Source organism: Palaemon carinicauda, chromosome 9 (genome assembly GCF_036898095.1).
Source record: "Palaemon carinicauda isolate YSFRI2023 chromosome 9, ASM3689809v2, whole genome shotgun sequence".
In the NCBI taxonomy this organism is placed as follows: domain Eukaryota; kingdom Metazoa; phylum Arthropoda; class Malacostraca; order Decapoda; family Palaemonidae; genus Palaemon; species Palaemon carinicauda.
The window spans coordinates 113332352-113350927 of NC_090733.1; the positions used below are offsets into that span (position 1 = coordinate 113332352).

The 18576-nt window shown below is 35.6% G+C and overlaps 1 protein-coding gene across 1 annotated transcript in view; it reads left to right on the forward strand.

Annotated features, from left to right (window-relative positions):
- The window catches only part of LOC137647052 (nuclear hormone receptor FTZ-F1-like), a 98804-nt gene extending 81535 nt beyond the window's left edge, over nucleotides 1-17269 (forward strand). Inside the window, 7 exon segments of the mRNA XM_068380204.1 lie at nucleotides 1087-1640; nucleotides 1642-1866; nucleotides 7770-7859; nucleotides 8249-8417; nucleotides 8898-8998; nucleotides 12822-13027; nucleotides 13231-17269. Coding sequence (XP_068236305.1) covers nucleotides 1087-1640; nucleotides 1642-1866; nucleotides 7770-7859; nucleotides 8249-8417; nucleotides 8898-8998; nucleotides 12822-12968 — 1286 coding nt within the window. The 3' untranslated portion in view covers nucleotides 12969-13027; nucleotides 13231-17269.
- Nucleotides 17270-18576: the final 1307 nt, after the last annotated feature.

Consider the following 18576-nt stretch of genomic DNA (forward strand, 5'->3'; position numbering starts at 1 on the left):
CTGAACAGGAATGTATAGATGTTGTGGAAGAGGTATTGGATTCGAAGAGTCACTGTATATCATTTTTCAGGAAATTAAAAGTTTGTTTAGTGGTATGACGTACTGCTGATTACCTGACTTCCACGGACGAATAGAAAAAAAAAAGAATAAGACGTTTTAACCAGTGATTTCTGGTTTATTAACATTTTTTTTTTTTTTGGATTCTAACTTTTTAAGGCATTTAGTTACCCGAGGGTCATTTGAAGTGATATAACACCGTTTGCTTCGTATCACGGCTGATTATTCATCAAAGAAACTCTCTCTCTCTCTCTCTCTCTCTCTCTCTCTCTCTCTCTCTCATATATATAATATATATATATAATATATTTATATATATATATATATATATATATATATATTATCAGCCGTAACTAGTCCACTACAGGACAAAGGCCTCAGCATATCCTTCCACTCGTCTGTTTAGGGTATTTCTATGCCAGTCTATACCCGCAAACTTTCTTACAAAATAAAGCCATGTGTGTGTTTGTGAGTTGAAACGCAAGATAATTAGAATGGCAATGAAGAAAATATGCTTATGGTATGAGAATACTAAAAAAAAGTCTATATTTTATAAAAAGTTGGCTCGGTTTACCACACTTTGTCGTGGTCATTTTGTCGTAATGTTAATTAAAGTCATTCATGGAAGTCGTAATCTTTGAAATGTCAGAATGAAACACTTTATCCCGTGGCTGTATTTCGAAATGTGTACTCTTCGTTTGAATCATGTTGGTCTTGGTTGAAATTTTATGGGGGCGTTAGTTATAACTGTACGCATCTGCCATCTGTCGGTCGCTAGAGAAGGGTAAACGGTGTTGGGGAGCCTGGGGGGGTCACCTGCTGTTGATATTACATTGAAAACGTAGTTCGTTTTGTGGGAGACTCAGCTAATGCACAGGAAGTGCGGTTTCTGTTGCTTATCTGTGTTTAGTTCGAGATCATTAAAGAGTATGTTATCTGTTAGGAATATAATAGCATATATTAGATTATAGTATATTATAATAATGTCATGTTTATCGCAAATCTGACCTCTGTCCTTTTCCTTTGCAGCTGTACGTGCTGATCGCATGAGGGGTGGTCGAAACAAGTTCGGCCCCATGTACAAAAGAGATCGGGCACGGAAACTTCAGCTCCTTCGTCAGCGTCAACTTCATCATCATCCGTCAGGGATTCTCTCCGGGGCAAGACATCCCACCACCTCCGGCGTGGCCATCAGCTACCCCTCTCCCTGCTACTCAAATGCCCCCACCACACACGTCCACATTAAGGAGGAGATCCAAAGTCCCTTCCTCTCTTCGTCCACTTCGTCTCCCGATTCGTCCCCGTCTCCCATGGCTGGCCTGGGAGGCATTATGGCTGCCTCCAGTGGCACCTCGGGTTTGGTGGCCTCAGGACACGTGGCACCCATCCTCGCAGGGCCTGACCCGACTTTGTGGGTGACTAACGCCCAGTCGCCGTTGAGTGGTGTTACGACCGCTGGATTGACTGGAGGAGGTGTCGGCGGAGGAGGAGGAGGAGGCGGTGGTGGTGTTGGAGGAGGAGGAGGTGGTGGTGGTGGAGGAGGAGGAGGTGGTGGAACCGGAGGTGGAGGAGGAGGTTGTCGAAACTGTAGGATCTACAGGAGGCCCTAGAATTCCTATCATGCTGCGGGAGTTGGTGGAAACGGTGGACGACCAGGAATGGACGGGTTCCCTGTTCTCCCTCCTACAGAACCAGACCTACAACCAATGCGAGGTCGACCTCTTCGAACTCATGTGCAAAGTCCTCGATCAAAACCTCTTCGCACAAGTGGACTGGGCGCGTAATTCATGTTTCTTCAAAGACCTCAAGGTAAGAGAGCGCCCCCTTTAGTTTCTTCTGTATTTTTCTTTATATTTGACAAGTATTACCTTTCTCTTCGTCGTCTTCTTCTTCTTCTTCTTCTTTCCCACCGATGTCCCCATATTTAGAACTTGGGGTCGGTATACGCCCTTTACAATATTTTCTATTGAAGGCATCTTCCTATCTTTCTCAACACATGAAAATCACAAATTTTCTGATTAAGGAAACATAAATAAGGTTATTTTTTTCTACAGTTTAGATGTTTCTATTAAACTACATTAAAGCACTTTACCTGTTTTTTGTACCTAGAGTTGTTTATTTTTTCTCCCTTTCGATCTAAACATTAATTTGCTCATTAATTGCAGAGCATAACTTCCGTAATCGCATAGAGGATTTAATTCCATCTAGAAGAATTTCCAAAACTAGAAATTGATGGGGTCCCATTAAATTAGATATAATCAATTTGTTATGGAGAGAGAGAGAGAGAGAGAGAGAGAGAGAGAGAGAGAGAGAGAGAGAGAGAGAGAGAGAGAGAGAGATATTCCTTGCTATATTTTAAATACCTTTAGTGAGATTGAGTTTCTCCTAATTTCTACATTAAAGAAAAAGTTTCCAATTCTAATATCCATGTGCATAAGCGCTCATAGCCTACGTCAGCTTCATGCAATGTCTTTTCTCTCCGGACAATCCATTGTTTATACATATGAAATATTAAGGCCAACCTCATGTTCAAAGCTGTGACACTACTGATGACACTAACACCTGCAAGTGCTCAGGTCTCATGCCTGGCAAAATTATATAAAGAAACTTGTTAATTAGCTCGATATAAATTAGGTGGGAAATACACACGTTTTGATTAAAATTATATAGTTTTATTACAGTATTTGGTGTTTTTTTTTTTAATTAGGATAATTATTGCGATTCATGTTTTTTTTATTAATATTTCTATTAAATACTATTTTTGGTGATATCAAAAGAACTTAATATAAACTGGCATGAAATATATACCACCAGCATATATGTAAAAATTAACATTCGTGATTTATAATTGAAAATATCAGATTCCCAGATGACTATTAACGACGGTGATACATCTGTGTAGATCTGACCTACTTTTATTCTGATATCCTACATTTTACTGCATCTATATATAAATTTACATAGTGTCCATATATGTAAAATACATCGTATTGTTTTCATTATTATTGTTGTTAACGAAGTCTATTATGTTCTTAAGAGTGTGAAAAGAGAACCTGATTTTGTTTTGTTCTTAAGAGTGTGGAAAGAGAATCTGATTTTGTTTTGTTTTTATATAAATAGATAAAATAATTACTGTGCGTTTACGTGTTGAGATTGGATTGAGGTCTATGCCGTAGAGAGAAAGGTAGAGTCCCTAAGTAATAATTTTGAGAAAGCACAAGTTGGTTGGATGAATCCAGTCACGCCCTCCTCCTCTCGGTTCCCCCTCCTTCTCTGTCCTCCTCCTCCTCCTCTCTCCCCCTCCTCCTCTGTCCTTCCCCTCCTCTGTCCCCCTCCTCCTCTTGCCCATCCCAGCTCTAAATAGATGAAATTGGATGGATGCTGAAGGTGACGACGGTGTTTGTGCGTATATGCGTGCTCTTTGGTTGCAGTGTATTACGGGTAAGGAGGGGGCTGCCCATTGGGATTGAAGGATGGGAGGAGCAATGTGAAAGAGAAAGGGGGGAGGGAGGGGGTTGAGATAGGAGAGGGGTGCCTCCCTCTCGACCGGATTCCACCCCCGAGAGATGTAGGTCAGTGGTGCCAAGTGCATCTCAATCGTTGGCACACTTTGGCACTTTCCGTTTCTCTCTCTCTCTCTCTCTCTCTCTCTCTCTCTCTCTCTCTCTCTCTCTCTCTCTCTCTCTCTCTCTCTCTTCATACCCTAATATTCATCTATGGCGGATTTTAAATGCCTTTTTTTATTAAGTGAAAGCAAGTATGAAGACAGGAAATTCACTGCAGCTATTGTAATTAACGTGAACGAGATCGATGCCACAGATTAACTTTCTCTCTCTCTCTCTCTCTCTCTCTCTCTCTCTCTCTCTCTCTCTCTCTCTCTCGGGGCGCGCGCGCGTGGTGCTCTTGCCATGACGTCACATGACCCACTCTGGAGCTGCACTGACCCACTCTCGCTCTCTTTTTGTCACAGACGCACGCTCGCACTCTCCCTCATAAGGGCTTCACGTTGCAGAGAAATTTGTATGTAATGTTTCTATAAATAGTCTTCCCGAATATATTTTTTTTTCTGACTTAATCAAATTACTCTCGATTTCTATCGCACAGCGGTGTCGTTCGCTAATTAGTTTTGGTCTCTTTGAGTTTTACCTTGACTCATCTAATGGTTTTACGAGAGGAAAACTTTACAGCCTGTAATTAAACGTTCTCTCAAAATTCGCTGACGTCGAATATAAATACGGCTATATTAATTCTGTCAGGATTTAAATATAAGATGGAGTGTATTACTAAGCATGAATCAAAATAATTCAGGCCAATTCAGATTCGGGTATAGTTGAAAAATAATTCGCCAAAAACATTATTAATAGTGAATACGGATTTTTTATTTCGTGTCTTGTAATTATGAATGCTTATGATTACCCTGTTTATGAAAATTCCATTTTAGCGAGTTACCATCATAATTCTATATTCATATCTCCATTGCGGTTTATTTGTCTAGAATTTGTAATGTTCTGATTTCTTATGAATTCCTGGAGTCGCTATATAGTAATATTATGATACTGGATGTACTCATTTTCGTTTCAATTTTTATATTGTGAATATCTCACTGAATTTAACCATGCAACAAATACAATTGTTTTTTATCTTATAGAACTATTTCTAATATTCCAATTTCTTATGAATATCCCATGAGTTTTTATATGATAATATAATAGAAGATATAATACTTTTTTATGCTTTCGTTTATATAGTGAGAATATTTCAGAGAATCTAACTATGACACATTTTTTATTTATCTTATAAAGTGCTTTTCACCATCAGAAATTATTAGATTGAAAAACTTCTCAACTATGTTTTTATCTGTCTCCCAACGTGTTCAGTTCTTTGTTTATATTTATGAGTAAAAGTGTCCAAGCCACGGGATTTAGGGAGGGTGGCCCCATTCCTTGGGCGGTCAGTGTGTCAAGGTTGCAGCCACTCTCTCTCTCTCTCTCTCTCTCTCTCTCTCTCTCTCTCTCTCTCTCTCTCTCTCTGCTAGACATTTCTCTTTCACTCTCGATTTCTCACACTCCTCCCGCACGTGCAGATACACGGTCCCATAATATACGTACATACACTTGATAATGATGAATCATCTCTCTCTCTCTCTCTCTCTCTCTCTCTCTCAGGTTTGATGTCACTAGTTTTGAAATCTTAACCCGGTGTTCAACTTGTATTACTGTGACCCCCCCCCCTCTCTCTCTCTCTCTCTCTCTCTCTCTCTCTCTCTCTCTCTCTCTCTCTCTCTCTCTCTCTCACCTTCAAACCATTATTCCGTAACTGGGTTCCTCACTCGGACCCATAAAACCTGACTTTTAATAAAGTTTCACTCTCACTTTTGGCCTTTTCTCTTTCATTTTGGGAACTTGGTGTCGTTATGCGGTTATACCTCTCTCTCTCTCTCTCTCTCTCTCTCTCTCTCTCTCTCTCTCTCTCTCTCTCTCTCCTCTCTCTCTCTCATCAATCACGGTGTGTATGTGTACACCACTGGGTATAACCTACAGTTTCTAGTTTTTAATTACAAAATTTCTTTACCTATTTGTATTTCGTGCTCGTATTCATTCAAGCAGTTCCATTGAAGAGTTCTCGACTGAAGCAAGGTTACGTTCAGTATGTCATTTGACCCATTTTCCTGGTGACCTATTTTAACGAACGAGGAAACGATTTAATCCCGTAGAACCGCTTCTTGGATTAGCGCTCGAAGTATGTAGACTGGTAAACGAGGAAAAGAGAGAGAGAGAGAGAAAGATAACGGGACCTGAAATAAGCTTAAAAGACTAAATGTTAAGCTTTCAGTAATACTTAAACCGGAGTTCTTTCATGTTTGGTGTTAATGGGTTGGTTTAGTGTTGTGTCATGATAAGCATTGATTAGCCTTGATGATTTGGTAACCGTGGTAACCGGAGACTGGTTTATTACTTTAATTAAGACCTTTGTTTCGTGAATACATATCGTAAAGAAAGTTTTCTTTTATGGACTAGGAGGGGAAATTGTTTTAGATTGGTACTTCAAGGCTAATTCTTCTTTGAAGACTTTTTTTATGAAAACACTTCCTTGTTATTCTGAACTAAAACCTCATTTAAAGAATACAGTATTATTTTTTTTTTGTGATTGCTACAGGGTAAAATAGAACAAATGATATCTACTTTTAACAAGTTTTTTGTTGTACTGAAAATTATGATTCAAGACCATAACAATTCTCTCTCCGGACATCTGTTTTCCTATTGGCCAGACAGAGACGCACCTGTTTTCCTATTGGCCAGACAGTGACGCACCTGTTTTCCTATTGGCCAGACAGAGAAGCACCTGTTTTCCTATTGGCCAGACAGAGAAGCACCTGTTTTCCTATTGGCCAGACAGAGAAGCATCTGTTTTACTATTTGCCAGACAGAGATGCAAAACCATCAGGCAATGGATGCAATGTTGGTATTCTCTCGAGATTGATACTGTTTGTAATTGACGAATGCATGTCGATAATGGACTGCTATCATAAAAGTGTTGATATTCTCGTTTGGAATTGTACAAATGCCTTGCTTCGTTATTATTATTGTGCCTGAAATTATTCAAATTGCTTCACAGCTATTTAGTTTTGGCACATGGTTTGAGAACTAATATTCAAGTTATGATAGTCCAGTTATGCAGTAAATGAGTGGACTCATACGAAGAAAATTAAATTCATTTTCTATCAGAGATCTCTGTACTTTCAATAGCACTTGTATAAGGTCGCTTTGACTCCTTTAGATGTATTTCATCGTATGTCATTGTAATTAAACCACAATATTTTAAGACGTTCCAAACCAATAGAAACAAAATGAAGATGGGGAGTCGCCATGTTTGGTGTAAGAAGATGGGTGAATATGACAAGAGATTATTATAAAAGTAAACCAGTAAAAGAGAGGATTGGAGAGGGAATTGAGACTTGGTATTTACAAACGACGTATAAGTTTGCTTTTCCGCCATGACTTATCCAAGGCTAACTCCAAGGATCCTGGAATGGTGATGTTCAACAGCGGGAAGCGAGCCACCATCCCCTACTGAGCTCTAAACATTCCCGCCATTTTGTTGGCTTTTGCTTGCGCGCGAAACTCCTCCATTGTTCTCGCGTTAAGCGATTTAGCTTGAAGAAGGAACTTGTAATAGGTTTGGGAGGAATAATTGTGTGGGAGAAGCTGGTAGATAATTATAAGCTTGTTAAGAATTGCTCGAAGGTGTCTGTTGGAGGAAAACACCAGTGATTTATAAATGATGAGAGAATGTCATTTACAGTACTTGTAATTTATATTACCGTTGTCTCTAAGTTGATTTTAAATTAGGTTTATTTTATTTATTTTACTCTCAAGGTCCGCAAATATAAGCTGTTGGAGATGCTTCATCAAAGTATTTTTTCTTTACAATAAAAAAAGGAAATAACATACACCATTAGGTGGATATATATATATATATATATATATATATATATATATATATATATATATATATATAGAGAGAGAGAGAGAGAGAGAGAGAGAGAGAGAGAGAGAGAGAGAGAGAGAACATGGCTGGTTGTTTCTCTTCTATTTAATCAGTTTTCGAAGGCTGTAGGGTATTGGTTTCATCAATAACATGAAAATGTCAAGATAAATATCGAGATTGGACGTGGATATGAAAATTTGATGATATTTTCTTTTCCTCCATAGGTTGACGATCAGATGAAGCTGTTGCAGCATTCATGGTCAGATCTACTAATATTGGACCACCTGCATCAACGTATACACAATAGATTGCAGGTAAGATTATCAGTTTTACTTCAGTGTGTATATATACAAATGAGTTATATGGAGGTGTGTATATATATATATATATATATATATATATATATATATATATATATATATATATATATATATATATATATATACACACATACATGTTAATATGGAAAATGTATTGGGATTGAATATGGATTTTAAAGTAAAAATAGGTTGTGATATTTGAATGTTACTTAATTGCCAACAATTCTAACAAATCAGACTCAAGTTCAAGTTCCTTCAGCTAAACCTAATAAGCTTGATGAAAAGGATTAAAACCTATTCTTAGTAAATTATGGTAATAAAATAAGAAAACTTCAAAGGAAATTTCCAGCAATTTCATCTGACAATTCTAATCTTTCTTTCAGGACGAAACGACCTTACCCAATGGGCAGAAGTTTGACCTCTTGTCGCTGGCCCTGTTGGGAACCACGCAGTTCGCAGACCGTTTCCATGGCATTCTCAGTAAATTGGTGGATCTTAAATTTGACATATCAGATTATATATGCCTGAAATTTGTTATCCTACTTAACCCAGGTGAGTCTTACGATTCTTTTGTTCCAACGTGTTATTCGTGATACTTTGAAATGATATAAACCTATAAAATCAGAAAGTAGAAAGATTCTTTTCTTGAGTAAATAATGTTCATCCATAAAATCCTTCAGATCTAGATTAATTGGGTATGATGCTAGTATAGTCTATCTTAAAAATATTCTTATATATTTCAACTTCTATTGTTAAAGAGATAAAATAGGTCAATATCTTTACCGGTGCCTTTAGAGTACAACTTCCTTCCATTTGTTCATCTTAACCATATAAAGTATAATTAAAAGATTGGCAGTTTAAAGAAGGCATTTCAAGAAATTGCGATCAAATATTATTTTTTCTGTATGAGAACCTAAAGTACAGTGAAACCTCATAAAATCTTAATATTTTGAGTATATAGCTCATGATGATATTTCTCAGAAGGTATAAATTTCCTCGCAATTTCTCACCTGTGATTTTCTTCCTTCACAGACGTTCGGTGTTTAAATGATCGCCGATCTGTAGTAGCAGCTCACGAACAAGTACGACAGGTGCTTTTGGAGTATACAGCTAATATGTATCCTGATGACACGGTACGCCTAAGTTCTTCCACGCTGTTGGTTGATTGTTGTACAGTATTATACTGGTTTTGTATGTATTTCTTTGTAGAGGATTTCCAAAGGTAAGGTAAAATATACTTCATCTGCGTTGAGGGTGGCGTACATTATTTCTGATGCCTTTTAATGTACTGTAGTTATTACATTCCAATTATGATTAGTTTTTTATTAGTCATAGTGATCTTATTTTCAAGAAATAGAAGCATCACACTTTCTAAGGCAGTTTCCCTGTGGGGGGAGTAGTGCATACAGTGCACCTCGCTCAGTGCACTGTAGGCATTACTTAAGGATCTTTGCAGTGTCCCTTCAGCCCCTAGCTGCAACCACTTTTAAGCCTTCTGCTCTACCTCCGTTCCCTTTTCTATTTCTTCCATCTTTCTGTCCAACCTCTTTTCTGCACTGAGCAACTGTCAGCTTTTCCTCAGTTGCACCACAGTGCTGAGTGGCCTCCTCGGTCCCAGCACTGGGCCATATGGTCCACATTATGTAAGTCTCTAAGGCTGTGTACTTTATAGCTGCATAACAATAATCTTGTAATTCTTTAAGATGTTGTGTATGTGTCTCACAGCATAAAAGTATACAGTATAAACAATCAGGACAAAGATGCTGCACATGTTCATTTTTTCCTCTTTATCACTGAAAGTACAAAAAGGAACATCTTACCCAGCTTGCTGATGTAGGAATTTGTGTTTTTGAAAATAACAAGCCTTTTCTATACAGTACCGTATTGCATTTTGATTATTCAATAATTGAAATCGTGTCCATAAAGTCTTATTAAAGTCTTTACTTTCACCTCGACGTAGCCACATAACTGGTGATATTAGTTTTAAACCTCTGATTTGTTTTATACAGTCGACTGACATTCCATCTAAGAAACTACTGTTTTTGTTAGTTTATGCCAGTTACAAGATGAACGTTTCATAGAATATTAGAGTTATTCTTGTGAGCAAAGGGAAAAATCCAAGAAAAAACAACCTGTATTCTGAAAGATTGAATATTTGAAGATTGTTTAGGGTTAAACATAACTAACGGGTTAAATGGACACTTTCAAAAACTTTCAGTACGACCTCTTCCGTGACAAAATGTATTCTGAAAGATTGAATATTTGAAGATTGTTTAGGGTTAAACATAACTAACGGGTTAAATGGACACTTTCAAAAACTTTCAGTACGACCTCTTCCGTGACAAAATCTATGAGCTTAGTGTTCTGACTGAATTACAGTAAAGCATGATAATATGGGGTTATTATTCTCATGAATTCTAAATTGATCTTATAGTATCACTATAATGTGCTGAACTGGGCACAATAGCTGTTAGAAGGTTTCTCTAATTAATTTGTCAGCAAACGTATTCTTTTATTGAAAAGTAGTCCGGTTTGACTTTCTGTAACAGGAAAAATTTGTTCTGAGCAATTTTTGAGTTGTCACTTCCGATTATATGATATCTGAAAAATTACTTTATTGATCATCGTTTCAGTTTTATTGTTAGAAATTTTAGGGTTTTCTTATTTTTTGTGTTTGCATAATCCATTTTATGGTTACAAAACTTGATAAATCATCATAGAAGCACATGATGTTTTTTTTTTTTTTTTGTAATGAAGTTCAACTTGGGTGTGAAGCTTTCCTTCTTTACTCTCACTGATAAAATGGACAAATGCATAAGTGTGGCTTTTATGTCCAATCAGTAAATGTCAATAGGATTTTTATTAATTTGTAATTTGAGGTAAAGTACTTATTTTACTTATTATATATAGCTTACAGTATATCTTTCTACCATTTCTACAAAAAAGTACAAACCAGTACAGTACATCATTTGAAGTTAAGGAGCAGTTACCAAAGAATCTTATGTTACATAGATCAGTAATAACAAGATTTAAAGCCTTATAAATGATAGTTTTGATAGTTTAAGCATCCGGAGCTCTGTCATGCCATTAACTATGCTACCTACTCTAACATTAAGGCTCTTGAACATCAAGTTCTAGTTATCAATAGCAGCCTTATTAATGAAGTGCCCTTTTACCATGTAATAAGACTGCCATCCTAAGGAAAATGGCTCTAAATTATTCCTCCATGTCATTCATATATAAAGAATCAAAATATTTGATATTTTTATTTTGAAATCATGAGAGATATGGTAATCTCATTTGATTATTGAGAAGAAAAACTTCCTTATTGCAAGTTAATTGGTAGCTCTAGACTTCCCATTTTCTTTGGGATGACAGAGCTTATGGTTAGTAGAAGATAGAAATGGCTTAAATTACTTCATTTCATTATGGCTTTGTGATTATGCCAGAAGCTTTGTTAATGATTGTATTGTTTTATTGATGTACTTTGGGAATTTGCATTTTTTTTATAATGCCATTGATATCTTCTTCATAGTATACTTCCCTTCCTGTCCTGACAAAGACTTGACTTATTAAGAGTAATCTTAGTTTCTCTTGTTTGACAATTAGTATATTGAAAAAATATATATAGAGAAAATCTGCTTTCAGGTTTAAATAAAAGTCAGATATTCATACAAAAATAGCATGTTTATCTTTTGCTTTTTTTTTCTCAAGAAAGTTAAGAATGATTTTTTCTTGTAGCTCATGTCATACTTGAGGTGTAGTAGGTAAGGTTATGGATACATGGAACAGCAATAGGAGTCTCTTTCCTTTTTTTATATTTTTCGTTACCCAATCACTTCTTAGATAACTGACACACACCCGTCCCGGAGTTTGTTTTTTTCCAGGCCTTTTTTCACCGTCCCATGAACCAGGGTGGTCAGTTGGAGCTGTGGGAATCCTGGTCTCAGTGTTGGTGAGATCAAACCTAGTGGGTCTTACGGGCCATCCCAGACCCAAGGGTTACTATTTGTTCTGTGGTATACAGTATATACACCCTGGGATTCAAACTTGAGTTTTATCTATTTATATCACTAGGAATTTATCTTTTCAATTTTCTTTTAAATGTTCTTTTAGGTGTTTATTGTATGTATACAATACAGTACCTAAAATTTTAACCTGATGTTTGGACTATTTTTCACTGTATAGATGTGCTTTAGTATTCTAATCAGAAGCTAGCTTTTGTAGGATGCTTTATGTTGGCCCTTTAGTGTTTAAGTACATTTCCTATATTCATGCTCTGTCAGCCTTTGTGTCTTCATCATTATGGTTTTATTTAATTGTATTTAGTTTCTCACTGATAGAACTCTTTATTGACTGTCTGCTAATTAGTTATGCAATTGTCACATTTGAAAATGGCCGTTGATATGACAGTGTTCCTTTGCCAAGACTGTCCTCCCTCAGTACTTGAAATTATGGAACTGCATTTACATATATAGCCTTGTTTTGTATAGTGATCTGTATGAAATAGCCTCATGTATCCCTTGCCAAACACCTATGCAAAAGAAAAAATATCCTCTTCACTGACTGCTATGTTCACCTCTTGCATCCCATCCCCTCTGACCACCTTCTCCAATCCTCCCCAGGCCCTCTTACTTCACTCTTGTCCTATATGCTTGAGCTCTTTCAGTTTATATTTAGCTGCTCCTGGTATTGGGCAGCTTTATACAACCCAGGAACTGGTTCAAACCACATTGTTATTTTATTGCCTCCATTAATTTTTAGTTATGCATCTTTCTCTGTTTGATTTGCAAATGTGCTTAAGTTTTCCCCCTTCTCATATTTACTTTATTCTGCTGGGTTTGAATCAGTTCCTTGGGAATTATGTTATACCAATAAGGCTGCTGTATGATAAGCCAAAAGAAATGGTATTTTATGGCACAGGTAAAGTTTATTTTTTTTATTCCCAACCTACAGGAAAAGTATCAAAAAATGATGGATCTACTGCCTGAGCTGCATTACATTGCTGACAACGGTGAAAAATATTTGTATTACAAGCACATCAACGGTGCAGCACCAACACAGACTTTGCTGATGGAGATGTTGCACACTAAAAGGAAATAAAAGGGGAAGAGGCAACTCTTGGTTTTCAACCGTCCAGTGCGCCACAAATTTTTATAAAGGTGAATACAGTATATCTTTTTAAGTTCTTTTGTACTCATTAATACATTACACAGAACACAAAAATAGTAAGAAATAGTGAAAGTAATTATTCAACTCAATTATTTTTAAGTTACTTTTATCGTCTATTATATTCATAGTGATCTTTTTTTATTGTTAATATAAAAAAGTTGTTTAATATATGATGTATTCTTATCTTTTTCAGGGTGGTCCTATAACTTTGGAGTATCCTCAATAGGCATAGCCCAAGGAGAAGGATCTCTGCCATGACCTGCATGAAAAAAAAAATGGTGATCCCTTTAAGGATATCACCATAGGATTCTCAGTATCTGCTCCACCGAGAATTTTTTTCATTTTCCTAATGTAATTTACGTTACGACGATGCAAAGCATGGAAAGAGCCTCTCGTTACTGACCAGCCTTAAGCCAGCCCTGGGTCAGCCCCCAAATATTCATGCAAATAGTGATTTGTGAGATGAAAAAAAAAGTGAATTTGAATGATGTAAGTTATTTTTAAAAAGAATTATCACTCTAACTTCTTTCACATTTATCAGCAATAACTCAAAATTGCTGTATAATTCAGGGGGCAACTACGACCCAACACCAAACTACGGTCACAAACATCCGTCTGGTGAAGTGTGCTGTGCTAGTCAATTACCCTCCTGTGAGGCTGTAAGGTCATGTCCCAAGTTTGAAACATAAACTATAATCTATGGTGCTAAGCCTTCCTAGGGAAACCATGAGGTACAAACAGCCATCGGAGGAACTCTAGTGCGAGAATAGTGGCAAGTGCGAGTGCTTAGTGGTTCCTTGTCAATTGTTACCAGAAGCACCATGGTGCAGTCAGGACTAATATATCCTAAGGAAGTTGAGGCTCCAAGTGTTGATAAGTCATTGGTGCGCTGCTTTCACTAAACAATATTATTATCCCCTACACATCATTATTTTATTTTCTGTGGCGCATCATACCTCATTTTTCACTTTTCTTACGGTGGCGGTCTCCTCACTCACTTTGGTACAAAGCTCTCACTTGTGAATAAGTTTCACCGCATATATCTATTTATTTCTGAAAATAAGAATATTATTTCCTGGGCATATGTCCAATCAGCTAAATGCCCAGTGATATATAAATGATATCTTTATTGCATAACACATATAATGTAGGTGTTGTGAACTAGTTTTTGATACTGTTGTTTTGTACAAGAGATTATAATAATAAAAGAAGTAATGTAGCAGAGTTATGTATTGTTGCTTGAGCAACCATCTTTACCCAGATATTGCTGCCACTTGTCCATGATATGTGTTCCGAACAAGGAAGGTTCAGAATGGTTGCTCCTTCCTTGTTTCTCTATCTGTCACTAGATATATATATACATACATAAAAATATATATATATACTGATCATTAATTGTAGTTTGTTGATTCAAAGCAGAAGCATAAAATTGTAGTGCCTCAACTAGGTTAACCTAGCATGTACAAACACACACTTTCTATCCAAGTTGTGGCACAGTAATTAGCTCGTGCAGGAGGCATATGGAATACCCGTCATATAGTAAGAATTGTTTTTTTTTCTTCAGAATTTAAAGCCTGTGATGATTTTACACCTATCCTGTATTTTAAATTTGATTTAATTTATTGAAAAGGTACTATTCAATTAAGACACCTGCATTTGAAGTGGAGCCCAGTTTAATATAATTAAAGATTTAGCAAATTTATCAGGATTATTTTTGGATGTCTGTGTTACATTCTGCAGTCTACTTATACAGTGTAGTTTAATTTGTTATTTTCTGAAATTACCATTTGTTTTATTGGTCAAATATTTCTGTGATGTTGAATTACTCTACAGTACTATCTTTGCAGATTATATTGTACTTCGTACTTAGTCTATAGGAGACTTCCAAAGCGCTCTGTAATATTAATATATTGATCCTTGTCTCTTTTTAACAAAATTTCTTACCTGTGCAATTGTAATGACTCATGAATTATTAAGAGCTTGTAACAAATGTAAAATTGTATTAAAAAGAATATGTTTTGGCTCTCAACTTGTATTTCACAGAAAGGGTGGTTCCTTTTTAACAGGTGGGCTCCATAGCAAATGCACAAACATGTAACAAAGAAGCTGTTGTTTTTAGTACAGTACTCAGTGTATTTTTAGCCTTTTTATACTTAGTTATTCCATTAAATTACATCCATTACAAGGAAATTGTGCCTGTACCATATGCCTGCTAATAGAGTACCATTTTAGATAAGGAACGTTACTGTTGAAATTTATTTTTCGTTTTATACATTTAACAGCTAAATTTGGCAACTTGTAACTTGATTTCTTTAAAGAACGTAGCAATGAGAAGCAATCTTATTTTTTCTTTCTGTTTAGTTTTAAAAATGTAGTTAGTTTAAGCGTTGAATTAAGATTTGGAACATTCCAATTCGAGGGATTCACGGGCATTCTTCACTCTGGTTATGTTACCCCCTGGTGGTCTTTTTGCATAATCATTGTTGTCATCCATCATTCACATCATCACTGTCGCTGCTGCACATTCCGCAAAACATTAAAAAAAAAAGCATTGCATTTCTTTCTAAATAATTCTTTACAGTATATCCATTTTTTAGCTTTTTAGATTGTCTCTGTTCATCTTTTGTAGATTTTAAGTCACTTATAAATGTTTTTACTTCTATTTCATTGCTCCTCATTGCAAAATAACGTTATACTTTTTTTAAACGTATGTATGTATTGTGTATGTGTGTATATACTATACATATACATATGTATATATGTATGAATATACTAGACATTGTATATATATGCTAATATGTACTTTCAGTGTGTGCATATGCACATGTAAGTATATATACTGTACTTACATATGTATAGTATATTATATATAAATATACTGTTATGTATATTTTATACTTCATATGTATGTCTGTATATGCATATATGTGTATATGTACCTACAGTATACAGTATATATATTTCATATATGTATATATATATCTTGATACATATATATGGCATAAAGCGCCTGGTGAATGTCCATGTGTTGTAACAGGCAGCAGCTAACGACATCCCTGCCACTTTTAGTGTTAAAAGCAAATATGTGTCTTGCCAGAGTTACAGTGTTACCAGTTAACTGACTGAAATTTGGTGTCTTTCTTGAAAAGCTGACGGTTCTCTGCCCTTAGTGTGCCTGGACCTACGGTGGCCTTTCTCTCTGAAATCACCACAAATTTTACCCAGTTACCTGAGCAATCCAGATAACTTGGTGGCAACCATTATTATTGTTTCACCTACTTACAATGTGCACATCTCTTGTTTTTATTGTTGTTATGATTATTTTAAATTGGATCATTTAGTGCTTTTACAAAAAAATGTATAAACATATATCACTAAAAAAATTTAAGGTAATTTGCCTTTTAAACAAAAAACAAACTATTTTTGTACCAATTGAAGTAATTATTGTTCTTAAAATTTATTAGGTATAGCCATTTCAGTATATAAAGCAATCGCAGCTTGGCTTAGATCTATCAGGAATTGGTGTACAGCTGTTGAAATGTAAGAGAGATTTATTTTTGGAACCAATATTTTTAGCACAAGACAGGTGTTGGGATGTATCTAAGTCATACTGTGGTCTTACATTTTAATTTTTAATCAAGATTGTTAATACTGAGCGGTGGGTAGTATTTCACAAAGGTTGATCATGCCTGCGTTGTGAATGTTTGGTAGCCCTTGTGGCAACTTGTGAAGCTCAGTCTTAAGGTCTCATTGTTTACTGACTTGAAAACGCGATACATTTACATATACAGTACTGGTTTTCAATGCCCCGTCTTTGGATACCTCTTTACAGGAGGAAAAGTTTTGAAATACTGATTATTTAGTACTTTTCTGATGGCATTGAATTGTGACTGTTAAAAACACTAGAAAATTTGTAAATAGTCTTCTTCTGTCTCGTAAAAAAATAAACAAGTGTTCTTTGTAAAAATGTACTCTAAAAACGATATATTTCAATCTCCACATGATGATTCTCAAAGAACCGTAGACGTTATGCTTTTTATTAACTTTTCTCTCGTAATTATTTCACACCAGTGCCTATTGACAATTTTTCTTCATTTGTGAGAGTCATCATTTGAAGGTTATGTTTTATATGAGACAAACCCCACATGTGGAATAGCCCTGGGATTGTAGGTTCTTTATTAGATTCTATTAATGCTAACTGAGATGGGATTAATAAAGTGTTTTATTTAGAATTTGTGTTTTATTGTTTATTATACCTGCAAGGAATGTCAGAATTTGTTCATTAATATGTCCTTGTGAAAAAATGGACCTTAACCATTTCCTTTTTACTCCTGTTTTGACCTTGTGTCAGGTTGCCAATTAAAGAGAAAACTAATGGTTGATATTTTCTAAATAGAAATAAAAAAGGAAAGTTACTAAAGGCTATAAGGCATGGCTTTAAAGTAGTGTGAAATTCCAGTCACAGAGATTAATAGTGAATCTTGATGTGCAAAGATCAAATTAAACATCTTGCTGAAAACAGTAGATTTAAACCTTTGGCAGTTATAACTGTTTATGATAAGAATGGCTATTTAATGAGAAAATAACTAATGCAATCATTGTATAGAAAATTGATGTAGTGATTCTGGCTGCAAAAAAAAAATAGAAAAGGAACTACTCTACACGATTTTTATCCTTCAGAAAATAGAGGGGACAGATGGTTGTATACAGCAGCCTCTTCGACTTGTCATTTTTTTCATTGTGAAATTCAATCTTAGAGAAGAATACAATAGTACAGCTGTCATATTTACTGGTTTGTACCGAATTATCAATGCTGATATTCAAATTGAGCAATATATATAAAACACCATAAAGGTCAAAGACGTTTCAAAACAATTCTCCATTGAACAGAATGCCAGTATGAATTAAGTAAATAAACTTTTGAAGATTGACATAAATTATAAAATACAATATGTTACGTTGATATCAAAATGGCAATATAGGTAAAAATCAGTAAGGCCATAGTGCATAGCCCTTAAATCCCAGTCCCCATAACTTATGGTCATTGCATTTACTGTACTGTTTTATTACAAAATAACTAGTTCACCGTACTTCAGATAGTGATGACATGTATAATAAAGAGGCTCCTTAACAAACCTTGTTAATAATGTACGAGGAGCATAGCACAAATTAAAGTACATGAGTAGTGTTGGTGCTACGCTTTCCAGACTGCTGGTCTGCTTAACCCACATTCTTGAAATACAGGGAGATCATGCTGTGCAGTTCCATGGTTATATTTAAAACCTTTGAATTAAAAAAAAAAAAAACATTTAAACCCTTTGAATTAAAAGACTTTGCTCCCTGGACGCAGCACTAATGGCTCTTTACAGCCTCCCTTCGTCCTAGTTGATTCAAATTTTCAACCATCTACATTCCCTCTTACTTTGAGTAATCGGTATTTAGGAAAGCAATGAATTGAATTAAACAGATTATCAAATAAAAAGCATCACTCTATAGTTAAACATATTCAGTTACCTCAGTGTTGTATATATATATATAT